Here is a 20,058-nt window from a genome sequence, read left to right as displayed (position 1 = left end):
AAGTAATCACATAATCAAAAACCCCATGAGGGCCCTCATTATTATAATAAAGCACCTTTCGCCAAACACTATTAGTTAACTTGTCAATTATACTGTCAAACTAAAATAGCTACATAATGTTTTATTCCATTTTTTTTAAGGAAAAATTAAATGCTCTAAAAAAAAGAAGGTGTAATTACGCAAATCCAGATATATCAGAGTATGCCAAAAAATTTAAACTCGAATAGAAGTTCGGATTATTGTTCAATTTATTCCCTGACTTGACCCCATATTTTATAATAAAATTCACAAGGGAAGTTACTCTCTTCAACTTTGACAGATGATTTCGTAACGTTCTAAACTGGATGAAACTGGCGTTGTTTAGGGGTATATCTCCACAAATTCTTCTAACTCACTTTACAAATCCGCTTATTTATCTTTCTCGCACAATGGCAGAGGTTAGTGGTGTCTCAGACATGCGTGCTCCATATCGAACTCATAGGGATGCTTTTGATGTTGACGACCTTGTTTCCAGAGAACCATTTCTACAATTTAAGAACTGGTTTGAGGAAGCCAAATTGGAACCAAATATTGAAGAAGCAAATGCAATGGCACTGGCAACAGCAACAAAGTAAACATGAATTTATTTATGCACTTCGGCTTGACGTAGTGGAGGGTGCAATACACCTTATCGCTATTTGTCCGCCATTACTGGATATCACACAGGTTCACGTAAAATTCTGACGTCATAAAACAAAATATCTGACGCCACAATGGAAAAGTGATTGTTGTATGCGTCAAAAGTTCAAGCGGCCAGGTCGGCCGGCTGATAAGGCTAATGACGATAAGGTGTATAGTACCCTTGTCTGTCTGGGTAAACGGACAGAAAGTCACAGGACAAAAAGTCACAGGACATAAAGTCACAAATTTGATAGGACGAAAAGTCACAGGACAAAAAGTCACAATTATTTTTTTGACAATTGTTTGAATATATAAGAGAAAGATCTTGAAATATTTTCTTTTTATTACATCTATTTATTTTTCAGTGTAGGACATTGATCATAAGCTTTGTTAAATGAAAAGTTATCAAATTTTTATCATGCAAAGGGGACATTTCTTGGCACCATGAAGCCATTTAAGTACAAAGTCACTTTGACATTTTGTTTTCAGAACAATTATTTGTTCATCATTGATATTTATTGAATAAATTTTAATTACAAAGTTGCTTTATATATAAGAGTTCAAGAAAAAAACAAAAACTTTGTGTTTAAAACTATTTTTTCTTGTTTAAAGAAAAATACTCTAAAAACTGAATTGTGACTTTTTGTCCTGTGACTTTTTGTCCGTGACTTTTTGTCTGTGACTTTTTGTCCTGTGACTTTCTGTCCTACATTCGTCTGTCTGTACCTCCCTTTGGCTTTGTTAGTACTAAGTAGGTCCATCTGTATGTCCATTTATCCCTAACTTGGTTTCCGTTTTCTAACTTAAGTTTGCCTCAACCAAATGTTATGACACTTATACACAATACTTATTACCACAAAACACAGTTCAAGATTGAATTTTGGTAGTGTCACCTCACTAATACACAAATTATGGTTAGAGGCACTATTCACCTTATAGCTATTCATGGCTGACTCGAGGATCTGTCCTGCTTGAGCTATTACCATCATTCAACAATCCCTTTTCCATTGTGGCATTTTGTATTTACATGTATATGACGTCAAAATTTCAGTCATTAGTTTTCACATCCTTGTTTATTGATTTGATTCAATTTCTTCAATTTGATTCACAGCCTACTAAAATAAAACTTTTCCATGCATAGACTCAATATATATCAGCATTTTTTTAGTGTATATTAGTCACCATCTGGATAAGGTGTTTACTTATAATTGTATTTTGCAGAAATGGTAGTCCATCAGTCAGAATGGTACTTATGAAAGGCTTTGACAAGAATGGAATTGTATTTTATACTAACTACAACAGTAGAAAAGCTACAGAGCTGGTATGTCTCACTGCTAGTGCTACACTCTTATTCAGAGCTAGAAAATATATGTCTTACTGCTATAGTCTTAGTCAGAGCTAGTATGTCTTACTGCACGCATATGCTTTAGTCTTAGTCAGAGCTGGTACATGTATGTCTTACTACTACATTCTTAGTCAGAGCTGGTATGTCTTACTGCTACACTCTTAGTCAGAGCTGGTACAAATGTATGTATTACTGCTACATTATAAGTCAGAGCTGGTATGTCTTACTACTACATTCTTAGTCAGAGCTGGTATGTCTTACTGTTAAATTCTTATAGTCAGAGCTGGCATGTCTTACTCCTATAGTCTTAGTCAGAGCTGGTATGTCTTACTGGTATAGTCTTAGTCGAAGCTGGTATGTCTTACTGCTATATTCTTAGTCAGAGCTGGTATGTCTTACTGTTAAATTCTTATAGTCAGAGCTTGTATGTCTTACTGCTATATTCTTAGTCAGAGCTGGTATGTCTTACTGCTATATTCTTAGTCAGAGTTTGTATGTCTTACTGCTACACTCTTAGTCAGAGCTGGTATGTCTTACTGCTATATTCTTAGTCAGAGCTGGTATGTCTTACTGCTACATTCTTAGTCAGAGCTGGTATGTCTTACTGCTACACTCTTAGTCAGATCTGGTATGTCTTACTGCTACACTCTTAGTCAGAGCTGGTATGTCTTACTGCTACATTCTTAGTCAGAGCTGGTATGTCTTACTGCTACACTCTTAGTCAGATCTGGTATGTCTTACTGCTACACTCTTAGTCAGAGCTGGTATGTCTTACTGCAACATTCTTATTCAGAGCTGGTATGTCTTACTGCTACACTCTTAGTCAGAGCTGGTATGTCTTACTGCAACATTCTTAGTCAGAGCTGGTATGTCTTACTGCTACACTCTTAGTCAGAGCTGGTATGTCTTACACTAACACTCTTAGTCAGAGCTTGTATGTTTTACTGCTACATTCTTAGTCAGAGCTTGTATGTATTACTGCTACACTCCTAGTCAGAGCTGGTATGTATTACTCCTACACTCTTAGTCAGAGCTGGTATGTCTTACAGTTACACTCTTAGTCAGAGCTTGTATGTATTATTGCTACATTCTTAGTCAGAGCTTGTGTGTATTACTGCTGCACTCTAAGTCAGAGCTGGTATGTTTTACTGCTACATTCTTAGTCAGAGCTGGTATGTCTTACTGCTACACTCTTAGTCAGAGCTGGTTTGTCTTACTGTAACACTCTTAGTCAGAACTTGTATGTTTTACTGCTACATTCTTAGTCAGAGCTTGTGTGTATTACTGCTACACTCTTAGTCAGAGCTGGTATGTCTTTCTGTTACATTCTTAGTCAGAGCTGGTATGTCTTACTGCTACACTCTTAGTCAGAGCTGGTATGTATTACTGCTACATTCTTATCCAGAGCTGGTTTGTCTTACTGTTACACTCTTAGTCAGAGCTTAAATGTATTACTGCTACATTCTTAGTCAGAGCTTGTGTGTATTTCTGCTACACTCTTAGTCAGAGCTGGTATGTCTAACTGTTACATTCTTAGTCAGAGCTGGTTTGTCTTACTCCTATATTCTTAGTCAGAGCTGGTTTGTCTTACTGCTACATTCTTAGTCAGAGCTGGTTTGTCTTACTGTTACACTCTTAGTCAGAGCTTAAATGTATTACTGCTACATTCTTAGTCAGAGCTTGTGTGTATTACTGCTACACTCTTAGTCAGAGCTGGTATGTTTTACTGCTACACTCTTAGTCAGAGCTGGTATGTCTAACTGTTACATTCTTAGTCAGAGCTGGTATGTCTTACTGCTACATTCTTAGTCAGAGCTGGTATGTCTAACTGCTACAATCTAAGTCAATGCTGGTATATCTTACTGCTACACTCTTAGTCAGAGCTGGTACAAATGTATGTATTACTGCTACATTATAAGTCAGAGCTGGTATGTCTTACTACTACATTCTTAGTCAGAGCTGGTATGTCTTACTGTTAAATCCTTATAGTCAGAGCTGGCATGTCTTACTCCTATAGTCTTAGTCAGAGCTGGTATGTCTTACTGCTACACTCTTAGTCAGAGCTGGTACACATGTATGTCTTACTGCTACATTATAAGTCAGAGCTGGTATGTCTTACTACTACATTCTTAGTCAGAGCTGGTATGTCTAACTGTTAAATCCTTATAGTCAGAGCTGGCATGTCTTACTCCTATAGTCTTAGTCAGAGCTTGTGTGTATTACTGCTACATTCTTAGTCAGAGCTTGTGTGTATTACTGCTACACTCTTAGTCAGAATTGGTATGTCTAACTGTTACATTCTTAGTCAGAGCTGGTATGTCTTACTGCTACATTCTTAGTCAGAGCTGGTATGTCTTACTGCTACATTCTTATTCAATGCTGGTATATCTTACTGCTACACTCTTAGTCAGAGCTGGTACAAATGTATGTATTACTGCTACATTATAAGTCAGAGCTGGTATGTCTTACTACTACATTCTTAGTCAGAGCTGGTATGTCTTACTGTTAAATCCTTATAGTCAGAACTGGCATGTCTTACTCCTATAGTCTTAGTCGGAGCTGGTATGTCTTACTGCTATAGTCTTAGTCAGAGCTGGTATGTCTTACTGCTATATTCTTAGTCAGAGCTGGTATGTCTTACTGCTATATTCTTAGTCAGAGCTTGTATGTCTTACTGCTATATTCTTAGTCAGAGTTTGTTATCTTACTGCTACTTTATTAGTCAGAGCTGGTATGTCTTACTTCTATATTCTAAGTCAGAGGTGTTATGTCTTACTGCTATATTCTTAGTCAGAGCTGGTATGTCTTACACTAACACTTTAAGTCAAAGCTGGTATGTCTTACTGTTACATTTTTAGTCAGAGCTAGTATGTTTTACTGCTACATTCTTAGTCAGAGCTGGTATGTCTTACTGCTACACTCTTATTCAGAGCTGGTTTGTCTTACTGTAACACTCTTAGTCTGAACCTGTATGTATTACTGCTACATTCTTAGTCAGAGCTTGTGTGTATTACTGCTACACTCTTAGAGCTGGTTTGTCTTACTGTAACACTCTTAGTCAGAGCTGGTATGTCTTACTGTTACATTCTTAGTCAGAGCTGGTATGTCTAACTGTTACACTCTTAGTCAGAGCTGGTATGTCTAACTGTTACATTCATAGTCAAAGCTGGTTTGTCTTACTGCTATAGTCTTAGTCAGAGCTGGTATGTCTTACTGTTAAATTCTTATAGTCAGAGCTGGCATGTCTTACTCCTATAGTCTTAGTCAGAGCTGGTATGTCTTACTGCTATAGTCTTAGTCAGAGCTGGTATGTCTAACTGCTATATTCTTAGTCAGAGCTGGTATGTCTTACTGCTATATTCTTAGTCAGAGCTTGTATGTCTTACTGCTATTTTCTTAGTCAGAGTTTGTATGTCTTACTGCTACTTTCTTAGTCAGAGCTGGTATGTCTTACTGCTACACTCTTAGTCAGAGCTGGCATGTCTTACTGCTATAATCTTAGTCAGAGCTGGTATGTCTTACTGCAATAGTCTTAGTCAGAGCTGGTATGTCCTACTGCTACATTCTTAGTCAGAGCTGGTATGTCTTACTGCTACACTCTTAGTCAGAGCTGGTATGTCTTACTGCTACACTCTTAGTCAGATTTGGTATGTCTTACTGCTACACTCTTAGTCAATGCTGGTATATCTTACTGCTACACTCTTAGTCAGAGCTGGTATGTCTTACACTAACACTTTTAGTCAGAGCTTGTATGTTTTACTGCTACATTCTTAGTCAGAGCTTGTATGTATTACTGCTACACTCCTAGTCAGAGCTGGTATGTCTTACTCCTACACTCTTAGTCAGAGCTGGTATGTCTTACAGTTACACTCTTAGTCAGAGCTTGTATGTATTACTGCTACATTCTTAGTCAGAGCTTGTGTGTATTACTGCTACACTCTTAGTCAGAGCTGGTATGTTTTACTGCTACATTCTTAGTCAGAGCTGGTATGTCTTACTGCTACACTCTTATTCAGAGCTGGTTTGTCTTACTGTAACACTCTTAGTCTGAACCTGTATGTATTACTGCTACATTCCTACTCAGAGCTTGTGTATATTACTGCTACACTCTTAGTCAGAGCTGGTATGTCTTACTGTTACATTCTTAGTCAGAGCTGGTATGTTTTACTGCTACACTCTTAGTCAGAGCTGGTATGTCTTACTGCTATAGTCTTAGTCAGAGCTGGTTTGTCTTACTGTTACACTCTTAGTCAGAGCTTAAATGTATTACTGCTACATTCTTAGTCAGAGCTTGTGTGTATTACTGCTACACTCTTAGTCAGAGCTGGTATGTCTTACTGTTACATTCTTAGTCAGAGCTGGTATGTTTTGCTGCTACACTCTTAGTCAGAGCTGGTATGTCTAACTGTTACATTCTTAGTTAGAGCTGGTATGTCTTACTGCTATAGTCTTAGTCAGAGCTGGTATGTCTTACTGTTAAATTCTTATAGTCAGAGCTGACATGTCTTACTCCTATAGTCTTAGTCAGAGCTGGTATGTCTTACTGCTATAGTCTTAGTCAGAGCTGGTATGTCTTACTGCTATATTCTTAGTCAGAGCTGGTATGTCTTACTGTTAAATTCTTATAGTCAGAGCTGGTATGTCTTACTGCTATAGTCTTAGTCAGAGCTGGCATGTCTTACTGCTATAGTCTTAGTCAGAGCTGGTATGTCTTACTGTTAAATTCTTATAGTCAGAGCTGGTATGTCTGACTGCAATAGTCTTAGTCAGAGCTGGTATGTCTTACTGCTACATTCTTAGTCAGAGCTTGTATGTCTTACTGCTATATTCTTAGTCAGAGCTGGTATGTCTTACTGCTACTTTATTAGTCAGAGCTGGTATGTCTTACTGCTATAGTCTTAGTCCGAGCTGGTATGTCTTACTGTTAAATTCTTATAGTCAGAGCTGGTATGTCTGACTGCAATAGTCTTAGTCAGAGCTGGTATGTCTTACTGCTATAATCTTAGTCAGAGCTTGTATGTCTTACTCCTATATTCTTAGTCAGAGCTGGTATGTCTTACTGCTACATTCTTAGTCAGAGCTGGTATGTCTTACTGCTATAGTCTTAGTCAGAGCTGGTATGTCTTACTGTTAAATTCTTATAGTCAGAGCTTGTATGTCTTACTCCTATATTCTTAGTCAGAGCTGGTATGTCTTACTGCTACATTCTTAGTCAGAGCTGGTATGTCTTAATGCTACAGTCTTAGTCAGAGCTTGTATGTCTTTCTGCTACATTCTTAGTCAGAGCTGGTATGCTTTTTCTTACCACACTGCAATTCACATAACTTTTTATCTGTGTATTTCATTTTTATTTTCTTGAGACAGAAATGAAGTTTTAAGTTTAAGTTAAAGAAAGCTTTAACATACAAACAAGAGATTTTTGTAATGCTGTTGTAAATGGAAACTACTTGTACATGTCTAAATGTTACATTTTGTTTCAGGAAGAAAACCCCAGATGTTCTTGCATGTTTTATTGGGAACAATTGAAAAGAAGTGTAAGTATAAGCATTTGTATATAAAGCAAAGTTTACAGAGTTTGATGGAATTATTTTAAATTTACATGAAATTATTGCAGAAGTTTGTATTAAATAATTGTAGAAGGAAACATGTATATAAATATATCTTGTTCTTCTTGGGTCTCTTGTCAATTGAACTGTTCACTCCTTTAGTAAAGAAGGTGTATATATATTTCTCTAATTCTTCATCAATTTTCTGCACCCATTGTATAAAAAAATTTTGTGGTTCTTTTGATCTCAGTTCCTCATTGGTTAAATTCCAATTCTGACTTCGAATTTTCTTGTTTTCCTCTGAATTTCCTATTGTGATGGCATTGAAAAAAGGCGACTATGCCTGATGACGTCACATAGAAAGTCCACATTTTTTTGCAGATCAGTGGCAAAGAAGGAATAAGTTTGCCTTCGAATTGTTGGAAAATCATTAGAGAAACAGATTCCACCACCAAATCTTGTGTAATACGATATTTATCCACTCTCGACAGTTAAATTTTAAATATTTAAGAATTTAACTGTCTCTAGTGGATAAATATCGTATCACACTCAATGCAGTGTATATATAATCACATTGCTGTAATGTAACAATGAATCAACTGGTTTTCACAGTTCTATGAGCATGATTAGTACTGCAATAATGTTGCTTAAAGAAGATATGCATTATAAAAATGAATGTAAGTTGTGATAACAAAAACCTTGCAGTCCCTTTATTAACTGATTATTGACAAGTACTCTTATATTAATAAATTTCAACACATTCAAAGATAGTTCCGATTGTGTAATTTATCCTCCTGTAGGTTTAATTTTTCACACTTTTTTTTTACAGATAAGAGTTGAAGGGTCAGTGTCCAGATTGTCTAAAGAAAAATCTGAAGAATATTTTAATTCCCGACCAAGACCAAGTCAGCTTGGTGCTTTAAGTAGTAACCAGGGCAGTATTGTAGATAGCAGAAAGGTAAATAACAAAACAAAATATTATTCATCTTACTTGCAAACACGGTAGTTTCTTTTAACGACTGATCAATGCATGAATGAACCAAATTTTACAGGAATTATGGACTTCAACCATTAGATTTTGGTATTGAAACAATGGCACCTGAATTTTGTATTAGGAAGGATTGTTTGCCATCATGTTTAGTTGAACATACATGTATAGTACCAATATTTTTATTTGACCAATTTTACAGGTGTTATGGTATTTTGACTATTTGTTGGAGTAATGTAACAACAACAACTTGTGAAAGAAATTCCTTTATAACCATTTGACAGAAAGCACTTATACTTAGCACTTTTTTTTATTTGACTAGTTTTTGAAATGAAGTAAAGGTTTTTTTTACCATTTATTGAAGTATTGAGTAGTTGATCATATTATACTGTCATTTTGATCCCACCATATTAAGGTGGATCCGGACTATTCAACTGCGCATAATTTCACGCATGAATTACAATGCACATGAAAAGTATGTGTCGTAAGTTCGATATTATATTTTAAAAATATTTTGATTGATTAGAAATGTTAAATTATTGTAGTTATGTGACTAAAAGAATATTTTTATTATAATGTGTATCTGTGAAAGGCTCAAAATGACATTTAACCCATTTTCACCATTTTTCTGCCAAAATTTGGGTTTTAAGGCAAAATATGTTTTATCCTTATCGGTGACCTATATGTTTTTTATTTGCCCATTCTTTGTAGCTATATTTCCAGCTTTTTATATTACAGTTTTGGACCAAGTGTCATAGAATGTTTTTTTTTTATATTCCAATAGAATTATGTCAACACCTCTATTTTCCCTATCATTTGATTGAAAAATGTAAAAATGTTTAAAAGTAAAATTTTGAGCTTAAATGGTCTGTGACCCCCTATTTTTTTTGGACCAATTTGATTTACTTTCTGTAAAGAATATAAAAACAAAAAATACGACACTTCTGATAGAAACTTCGAATAGGCCCGAGCCACCTTAACGGGAGTTATGGGACTGACCTTTTTTTTGAGTATTGTCAGAGTTTCACCTCTGAGACCAAATGAGAGTAGGTTCTCATACTTGGTAGGATTGTTTGCTATCATGTACAATTCACCAGATTGTACCATCTTTTTGATTTGACCATTTTGTTTGTAGTTATGGACTTTTGTCATATTTTGTTTATCATAAAATTGAGAATGGAAATGGGGAATGTGTCAAAGAGACAACAACCCGACCAAATAAAAAATAACAGCAGAGGGTCACCAACAGGTCTTCAATGTAGCGAGAAATTCCCGCACCCGGAGGCGTCCCTCAGCTGGCCCCTAAACAAATATATACTAGTCCAGTGATAATGAACGTCATACTAATTTCCAAATTGTACACAAGAAACTAAAATTAAAATAATACAAGACTAACAAAGGCCAGAGGCTCCTGACTTGGGACAGGCGCAAAAATGCGGAGGGGTTAAACATGTTTGTGAGATCTCAACCCTCCCCCTATACCTCTAACCAATGTAGAAAAGTAAACGCATAACAATACGCACATTAAAATTCAGTTCAAGAGAAGTCCGAGTCTGATGTCAGAAGATGTAACCAAAGAAAATAAACAAAATGACAATAATGCATAAATAACAACAGACTACTAGCAGTTAACTGACATGCCAGCTCCAGACTTCAATTAAACTGACTGAAAGATTATGATTTCATCATATGAACATCAGACACAATCCTTCCCGTTAGGGGTTTAGTATCATACCATCATAACATATATGAGAAGAACATAACCCGTGTCATGCCAATAACTGTTTTTAGAATAAATGTGTTTAGTTCCGATGCAAAGACCTTATCAGTGACTCAATATTAACGCCAAAATATGCAATCTTTAATGACTTGACAACAGTATCATAATTATATCCTTTCTTAATATCGGACACACACTCCATAATCTAGTATATTATAAAGCATACCTAAATGGCAGGTGATTCCTGGACTCAATTTCACAAAAAAACTTACGACTAACATTGATCATAAGTATACTGATTTGTTCATGACTTAGGACCAATCTTCGTCGCAAGTTTTTTTTTGTGAAATCGACTCCTGATTTATATAGTGCTGGGAATGTTTCACTATGCTGTAGTAATCTTGTTATATGCTGAGCTAAAATTGGAGTAAATGAATGCTATTGTAAACAATATTTTGATGATTAATATTTTGAATAAATGTTTTGCAGACAATAAGTGATAGATTCAAATCCTTATCAGAAACGTATAAAGATGAAGATAAGACAATACCCAAACCTGACTGCTGGTAAGTTACCCAGATATTATACCTTAGTCTCATTTCTGATTATATATCAATGTTCAAGCCAGTTTTTTTTTTTTTTTTTAATATTAAACATATTTTATTAACAATCACCTGTTACATCAACCCTCAGTTGCCCAGGGAAGCAACTAAGGGGGCCCCAATTTTTACAGTCTCATTTGTCGGGAAAAAGCAAATGAGAAAAAAACTCCCACTATAAATTATTAACATCAACCTTTATAAATATTATCTATCCTTGTACAAATGTACATGTACCTGCAATCAATATCGATCTATATATCTATACATCTCACCATATATAATTATTTGAATAAAGTTTGTTTTTTATCTTCATTTATTTCTCACAAAGGCTACCTGTATTTATTAAGCAGTTTCAATTTTATCGTACATCAAGTCTTTTGTTATGTTAATTTCGATTACATTAAATTTCTGGTCGAGTGATCATTTACCACGTGCGATTTGTGAAAGGGATGTGTAGTTCATTCATAAAAAAAATGGATTAATGATTTTGATTCCCAATAAGGATTAATATCAAAAATATGGTGAGTAAATATTTGTTTATAATATGAACCTGTTGATACAACATGTCTTGTTACAATTAGATGATATACATGAATATATACACAACAGAAATTACATGTAGGGAGTTGCGAGCAGTGTACATATTATTATTCAATCAGTATCAAAGAGGTCATTGAACTGACCTGACAATGCAAAATATATATTTATATACAAAAAATGTCACACATAGTAGAATAGGCTTCGATTTTTGTATTCGGTTTAAAATATTTGAGCAGAAATTGCATTTCATGTTTTATCATATTTAAAATCACCAATTTACTTATCCCTTTCTTTTGATATTTTGCGATATTTCTAGTTTTCCAGATAACCCATTTCGTGATTAAAAGCACCGTATCTAAAATTTGGGTATAAGATGCATCTGCATTAATGACCCCAAAAGTTATACTTGTTTCCGATTTTTGTAATTTTTGGAAATTTAATTTTGAACAAAATTCCCTTATTTTCTCAAAAATTTCCCGCCAAACGTCTTCCACCAGTTTACAATAAATAAAAAGATGAAATAGTGATTCTTTTTCATTGCAAAAGTGACACTTCCCGTTTGAGCGATTCATTTTTTGTAACTTTTCTTCAGTGTAAATTATATTATGTAGTAACTTCCATTGAAATTGTTTAATTTTCCTGTTAGCTAAATTCTTATTCAAAGTTTCCCAAATGTAATCCCATGGTAGTTCATTCCCAAAATGTAAATTCCACTTCAACTGACTATTTGGAGCTGTTTTATTCTCATAAAAGTATCTAATATCTTTAAGGCATAATTTTTTGGCATCAACGACAACTCCATTTTTTATAAATTGACAAGAATTTATTATTTTTATAGGTCCATCAGAATGACTATGTATACTAGAGTCTGTTTTTAAAACGTCAATTTGTTGAGGTGTTAACGAAGATTTAATGCGGCTATATTGTGCAATCCAATTCCTTTTATCTTTAAGACTGTTAAAAATATCAAGGGATGTTTTAAAGGATTTATTGTTTAAGTCCCATATATCTTTAATTTTTTTTATTCCACTGGAGGCAAAATTTGCATAATATAATGCATGTCCCTTGAACTTCAATTTACAATTGCCGAAAATATTTTCTTCTAAAAGGTCCTCTTTCGTGACCGATTTTTGGATTTTCTGTAAGTCAGTCCAGGAAATTAAAAGTTCTTTATAATATTTGGACATTTGTATTTGCTTAAAACATGTAGTGTCCGAACAAGAACATATAAAAAAGTCTGTATCATATTTTTCGTCTAGTGACGTTAACCAGTATTTTCCTATTGCATTCCATTTTTGTGTTTTTGAGTTGACAATACTGTACATACTTTTCACTTGTTTTGATTTAATAAAGTCCCTTAAGTTTATCATTCCTATCCCCCCTTTTTCTTTCGGTAAACAGCACACTGTTCTAGCGACTTGGTTTGTTTTCCCATCCCATATAAAGGACCATATAATATTATTTATTTGTTTTTCGTATATATCCGGGATACCTCTCATTTCAATTTCGTATCCAATGACGGACAGTACAAAGGATTTAATAATTAAGACTTTTCCCGTAAATGCGAGATCTCTTGATTTCCAAACTTCCATACAGCTTTTTATTTTATTTATTTTTTCTAACCAAATTTGATCTAAGTCCACCCCGTATCCATGTAGTACCCCTAATGCTTTCACAGGACGCTTAGACCATTTAATTTTGTTAAATTTTGGTTTTTTATTTCGCCACTTGCCTAAATACATGCCAACAGTCTTATCCATATTCATTTTAGCCCCCGAAGCATTTTCGTATAGTTTTAAAGTTTTAAATGTTTCTTCGATAGACTCCTCGCTTTTATTAAAGAGTTGAGTATCGTCAAGCCAGTTTTTACCATACCAAATTAATTATAAGATCATTGGATTTGTAAACAGTATAAATAGACTCTTCACAGACACCGGGAGTATATATTTTGTTATTTATGTCAGACACCCATTTCTTATAGATCAAGTTAGCATTATGTTCCAGTACAATAAATTTTCAAACTGGTAGGGGACTATGAATTGCCATGCATTACTTTCAGTATAGTTGTTTAAATAATGTTTTAGACAGGGATGGGAGATTAATACATCAGATAGATGTTAATTTATATATTATTTCTACAGGGGTGGATACCTAGTAACTCCAGATCTGTTTGAGTTTTGGCAAGGACAAACAACTAGACTTCATGACAGAATATGTTTCAGAAGACTAGCAACTGGAGAAAAAGTTGATGAAAAATTAACCCATATAGGAGAAGATGGTTGGGTGTTTGAGCGATTAGAACCATAAGTTAAGAACTTGTAACCAGCTTTCTCTATCTCAATGTATCTCAAATGTTTAATTTGTTTTGAAGTTTTAGAAATTATGAAATTAATAGTTATTGTCAACAAACTTTTAAGAGTCAAAATGGTTCCTTTAAAACACATTGTTTTTAGTTTTGGCCAGGCTTAAAAAAAGGATTTCATATCAGTATGATAAATATAAAATCCTGCTGATAAGGATAGTATGGCTGAGAGTAAAGCATGTGACACTATGATGATGGTAGGATTTTAAATTATGTATTTTATAATTTCACATACCGACCATGGGAGGGCATAATAGCCAGTCAAGGTCGTTAAACATCCCCTAGTAGTGGTACATAGTATTAGTTTAATTATTGTCATTAAAGTTGATGGTGCATTAAGGAGGCTTGAGGGTATAAAAATTTCAGAAAAAAATTAAACATTTATTTTTCATTACAAATTTTATTTGTTACCTTTATTAGCTGTTACTTTATCATATGGTACAAAAATCATTCAAAAAAATCAATTCCTGTTGGCCCCAGATGACTGTTAAAATGTGAATATCATTGAAAAAAGCTCCAAATTATCTTCCTTTGGTGCAAAAATGACATTTTTTGGCATTCAAATTGAAATATCTTTTGTTACTCATCGTTGACCTATATTTTTTATTATAATTGTCAAATAAGCTGTACTAAACTAGCTATTGTAAAATTTGAGCGATTTCTGTAATTAAGTTCTTTTTTTATTTCGATATTACCTCTATTTCTCCTATTAGTTCAACAGAAAAAAAGTACCTTTACAAAAATGTGTGCTTCTTTCGAAGGCAGAATGTGAGCATAAATTAACGGTGACACCATTTTTCTTTTTCTATTAAGTATAAGATAAAGTTTATTTATAGAAAAATATAGCGAAATCCAATATTAAAAAAAAAAATTAGCCCCCCTAAGAGACTGATTTGGCAAAAAAAATATAGCATAAGAATTTTGATTTAAATTAATTGATTATATTGATTAGAAAGGCCCAATACTAACATTTTTCAAAAATTGGGATTTTGATACTTCTTTTCCCCATAGAAAAAAAATCCCCAAAAAAATCAAACAGAATTGTATCAGAGAGTTTGTTCATACAGGCAAAAAGGAATAAATTTAAATTAATTTTTGTCACCAAAAAATGTTATTCTTACACTTTTAAAATAACTACTTTTATTACAATACCATGATTCATTGAATTTAAACAATAATATAAATGTTAAAAAAAACAAACATTCCAACAGATTCCTTATACTGTAAATTCAGAAATTATTGCAATGTTTTTATTATTGCTGTATGCATAAGAGTTTGAGGTAAACAATTGCATTTTTAAGTTTTGATTTCCATAAGTTTAGCATTTTGATTTCTGTCAATATTTATACAGTCCTACATTAAGTCATAGATACTGTATTTTGTTTATATATGAAACATGAATTTAACCATGGGTTTATGATTCTAATCTTCTGAATTTAGCAACATAATTTGTTTCGTCAAAGACCAATGACAACATTGTTGTCTATTATAATTATATTCAAAAGATAATTCTGATTGGCATTTGAAATCTAACGAGAATATTTAAAAAAATAAATAATCGGCAAATGATTTAATTTCTGTAGCTTTAATATTTTGTTGATTAAATTGGTATAATAAATGTACCAATTACTGTGCAGTGTTTAATGCATCACACATGCTTTATTCTTCTAATCCTAGTTTCAAAATGATGCATCTGGGTTAAAAAATGTTATTTATCATTACTGTGTAATAGAAATTGATATATACATGTATATTTGCATGTAACTTTTTAAGTACCTACTACATGTAGTAGTAATGGACTATGGTTAGTTATTTTCATGTGAAATACATGTGACATTGGATTATGTATAATATTTCCCTATATAGATGGTAAAACTGTCTGATCGTATGTAACAATGAATAAATCTATCAATTATATTTCTTAAACTGTTAACTTTTATGGTGCAATTAAAGGTTTCATTTTTTTAAACCAGTTAGTTTTATAGTACCAATACAAATTTCCCTTTTGAAGCCTTCCAGTTTATAGTACCAATAAAAGTTTCATTTGTAATACCATTTTCACAAAGTTAGAAAAAAGAATGTGATTTTGGTATATCATAGATAAGTGATTTTATTGATCCAGCATTTAGATTTTTAAGATGGTGCAGAATTTTTAATTGAATGTATATGATAAAATGATAGATGTGTAAATGACATGCAGAAAGTAGGAAACACCATTTCAATTATATACTACTAACTTTTGATGAATTTAGAATACATACAAGATATACTTTTTGTTGTTGTCTTGAATCAATAGTGACAATAGCACACTGGCTGATTAACTAATTATTATTTTATAAATTACAAGCAAAAGTAAACCAACGCCAGGTGAATCTGTAGTACGATAGTGTCCCTAAACTTTTGTTGCAGAAAGCTCGACAAAGGGATAGTGATCCGGCGGTGGCGGCGTTAGCTAACTTCTTAAAAGCTATATATTTTAGAAGGTGGAAGACCTGGATGCTTCATACTTTGTATATAGATGCCTCGTGTTACGAACTTTCCATCAGTCACATGTCCAATGTCCTTGACCTCATTTTCATGGTTCAGTGACTACTTGAAAAAAAAAGTTCAAATTTTTTGTAATGTTAAATTCTCTCTTATTATAAGTAAAAGGATAACTATATTTGGTATGTGCGTATCTTGCAAGGTCCTCATGCCTGTCAGACAGTTTTCACTTGACCTCTACCTCATTTTATGGATCAGTGAACAAGGTTAAGTTTTGTTGGTCAAGTCCATATCTCAAATACTATAAGCAATAGGTCTAGTATATTCTGTGTATAGAAGGACTGTAAGGTGTACATGTCCAACTGGCAGGTGTCATCCGACCTTGACCTCATTTTCATGGTTCTGTGGTTATAGTTAAGTTCTTATTTTTTGGTCTATTTTTCTTATACTATATGCAATAGGTCTACTATATTTGGTGTATGGAATGATTGTAAGGTGTACATGTCTAGCTGACAGGTGTCATCCGACCTTGACCTCATTTTCATGGTTCTGTGGTTATAGTTAAGTTCTTATTTTTTGGTCTATTTTTCTTATACTATATGCAATAGGTCTACTATATTTGGTGTATGGAATGATTGTAAGGTGTACATGTCTAGCTGACAGGTGTCATCTGACCTTTACTCATTTTCATGGTTCAGTGGTCAAAGTTAAGTTTTTGAGTTTTGGTCTTTTTGTCGAATACTATATGTAATAGGTCAACTATATTTGGTGTATAGAAATATTTTATGATCTAATGTCAGTCGCGCAGGTTTTATTTGACCTTGGCCTCATTTTCATGGTTCATTGTAAGTGTTAAGTATTTGTGTTTTAATCTGTTTTTCTTTATTTATAAGCAATAGGTTAACTATATTTGTTGTATGGAAGAATTGTTAGCTGTACATGTCTGTCTGGCATGGTTCATCTGACCTAGATCTCATTTTCATGGTTCATTGATCAATGTTTAGTTTTCTTGGTTAACGTTGAGTTTATGTGACAGTTGAAATAAAGCTTTATATTTAGGACCATCAATATAATATCAATGATCAGTAAAGAAGGCGAGACATTTCAGCGTGTGCACTCTTATTTAAATCAATGTTATATTTATTTATATGTTGTTTTCTTTTTTTCAATTGCAGGCAATCATGAATTTATTTTTTCCTACTGTTATTTGAAGTGTAGTATTTATTTGAATCATTTTCTCAAAGGAATAAAGCAGGTTTGTATAAAAAGCTCTGCGAAACATTTGTTGATTATTTTGATAAAGTGGCATATTTACAATACTGTTGTCATACAACTTTAAGGTTAGGTTCTCCACAAATCCTGATTGAATCCTAGTAATATAACAATCTTTTGTCTTCCATTCTGTTTTAGCTTATTTATTGATTTTGCACTGTTGATCTCTTTTGAATTAAATGAATTCGAAGTTATGTAAATTTGATTATTCTGTTGTTTTGAATTGATAATAAAAAAGATGGCCACTTCTTCAATAAAAAATTGGCATGTCCAAATTCCACTACTATTTATTGCAAAACTAACCCAGTCTCACTATTTTCATTAATAAAACCTTGCAATAATTTCTGAATTTACATCACAATAAGCAATAGGTCAACTTTATTTTGTGTATGGAATGATTGTAAGGTGAACATGTGACTGTTTAACATACAGGTTTCATCTGTCCTAGACCTCAATTTTAGGTTCATTGGAAAATATTTAGTTTATTGTTTGGTTGATATCACAGATACTTTAAGCTATAAAGCCACTACATTTGATGAATTGAATGATTGTCAGGGGAACATGCTTGTCTAGCAGCCTTAGCAGGCTTCATCTGACCTTGACCACATTTTTGTTGATCATTGGACAATTTTTAGTTTTTAGTTTTTGTGGTTCTATCAGTAATTCTATTTCTCAGATATTGTAAGCAATACATCAATTATTTTTAAGTGTATGAAACAATTGTGAGGTGTTATGTCTGTCTGGCAGGTTTCACCTGACCTTGACCTCATTTTCATGGTTCATTTTCAAGGTTCATTGGACAATTTTGAGTTTTTGAGGTTTGTTCTATTTCTCAGCAATTATGTGGAACAATTTTGAGGTGTACATGTCTGTCTGGCAGGGTTTGTATGAATTTATCTACTTTTCATGTTTAATTGGTTAATGATAATGTTTTGTAATTTTGTCAATTTATCAGATACTATAAGCAATTGGTTAACTATATTTGGAGTATGGAATAATGTTTGATGAACATGTCTGTCTGGCATGGTTCAAATGACTGTGACCTCATTTTCATAAAACATTGATAATGTTGAGTTTTTGTGATTCTTCTCTTTGTAGTAAAATCTTCATATAACAGACTTATGTCATAATTTAATGATAATTAAAGCAGGCAAGACATTTCAGTGTGTTCACACTTTTTATAAATATGGTTGCACATAATGATTGAGATTACCACTATCCCGTTAATGGACCTTTTCTATTAGACTTATCACCAGGTTTGTACTTTATGTGATGACATTTACCCTTGTGGAGCACCTGATATAAAAAGAAGATGTGGTAGGATTGCCAATGAGACAACTCTCCACAAGAGACCAAAATAACACAGAAAGTAACAACTATAGGTTACCGTACAGCCTTCAGCAATGAGCAAAGCCACTACAGCATAGTCGCCTATAAAAGGCCCCGAAATGACAATGCAAAACAATTCAAAGAAGAAAACCAATGGCCTAGTTTTTGGTGGAGTTAGTTTTTTGCTCAGTTGTTAAGTTTTCTGTATTGTGTTTTGTGTAATATTGTTTGCCTTTTCATCATTTTCTGTTGTTTGCATTGTCAAGTTTGCTTTCAATTTATATCAGTTTTGATGTCCTTTGAAATCTTTTGCATCTCATTTGCTACTAATGTTTCGAACAAGATCTGTATTTTGTGGTTATAAGCATTGTGTATAAGTCACATAATATTTGGTTAAGGCAAACAAAAGTTAGAGAATGGAAACCAATTTTGGATGGATGGATAAGTGTAAGTTTTAAATACCCAATCTGATGAGGAAGGGGAATAAAAAGATGCATAAACAGAGGCAAAAAAACAACAAGCTGACCCCTCTCAAAATAAAATAAAAGAAGAATGTGGGACACAGATGCCTCTAATTGTAAATATACCACACATTCATAATTTTTCTATCTATAAAGGGACATAACTTGATCTGTGTTTGGTGGTACATCTGTATTAAGCATTGTGTATACCAGTAATAACAATTGGTTTAGGCAAACTAAAGTAAACAAAAAAAATTCCATTAACAAAGAGACATATATGTCTGGAGAATGGTGAAACAGTTGCCACTAGATTCAAACACGATTTGTGTTTTGTGTTAAAAAGTACTGTGTATAATTTATATAAGATTTGGTTGAGGCACAATAAGTAAGAAATGAAAATCGCAAATTTAGCATTTTTCCATTAATAAAAGGACATAACTGGAGAACAGCGAAAGTAAAGCCACCAAATATTTTTGTGTTGAGGGAGATGGATGAATATATAAAGGACTCTTCTGCAAATGCACAACAGATTTTTGGATTGGTGATTTTTTTTATAACATCTATCAATTTTAAATGTAATTAAGTAGATGTTATGTATCCTGTCAGTGATCTTTGGTGAATAGTTTTCTCTTTCATACAATATAGACTTACATTTATTTTTATAGTCATAAACTTCAATTGAAAGTATCCATACTTTATACTTATTTTGAAATAACAACAACTGTTTGATATTAAAGCTTGTGACATAT

At 33.2% G+C, this 20,058-nt stretch overlaps 1 protein-coding gene across 1 annotated transcript; it reads left to right on the top strand.

The window, feature by feature from the left end:
* Positions 1-276: 276 nt before the first annotated feature.
* On the top strand, positions 277-17,780 carry LOC143065395 (pyridoxine-5'-phosphate oxidase-like). The gene is made up of 6 exons (XM_076238942.1): positions 277-610; positions 1,882-1,981; positions 7,486-7,539; positions 8,381-8,509; positions 10,749-10,825; positions 13,543-17,780. The coding sequence occupies exons 1-6, from the start codon at positions 345-347 to the stop codon at positions 13,706-13,708; spliced, it is 792 nt and encodes a 263-aa protein (XP_076095057.1). The 5' UTR covers positions 277-344; the 3' UTR covers positions 13,709-17,780.
* Positions 17,781-20,058: the final 2,278 nt, after the last annotated feature.

Source organism: Mytilus galloprovincialis, chromosome 2 (assembly GCF_965363235.1).
Source record: "Mytilus galloprovincialis chromosome 2, xbMytGall1.hap1.1, whole genome shotgun sequence".
Taxonomy (NCBI): Eukaryota; Metazoa; Mollusca; class Bivalvia; order Mytilida; family Mytilidae; genus Mytilus; species Mytilus galloprovincialis.
This window is presented reverse-complemented; position numbering and strand designations above follow the sequence as displayed.

Coding starts and splice junctions, on each gene's coding strand:
- LOC143065395 (XM_076238942.1), top strand. CDS start 345: ATGAAACTGGCGTTGTTTAGGGGTATATCTCCACAAATTCTTCTAACT. Junction 8,510..10,748: donor GTATTGTAGATAGCAGAAAG/GTAAATAACAAA, acceptor AATGTTTTGCAG/ACAATAAGTGATAGATTCAA. Junction 10,826..13,542: donor ATACCCAAACCTGACTGCTG/GTAAGTTACCCA, acceptor TTATTTCTACAG/GGGTGGATACCTAGTAACTC.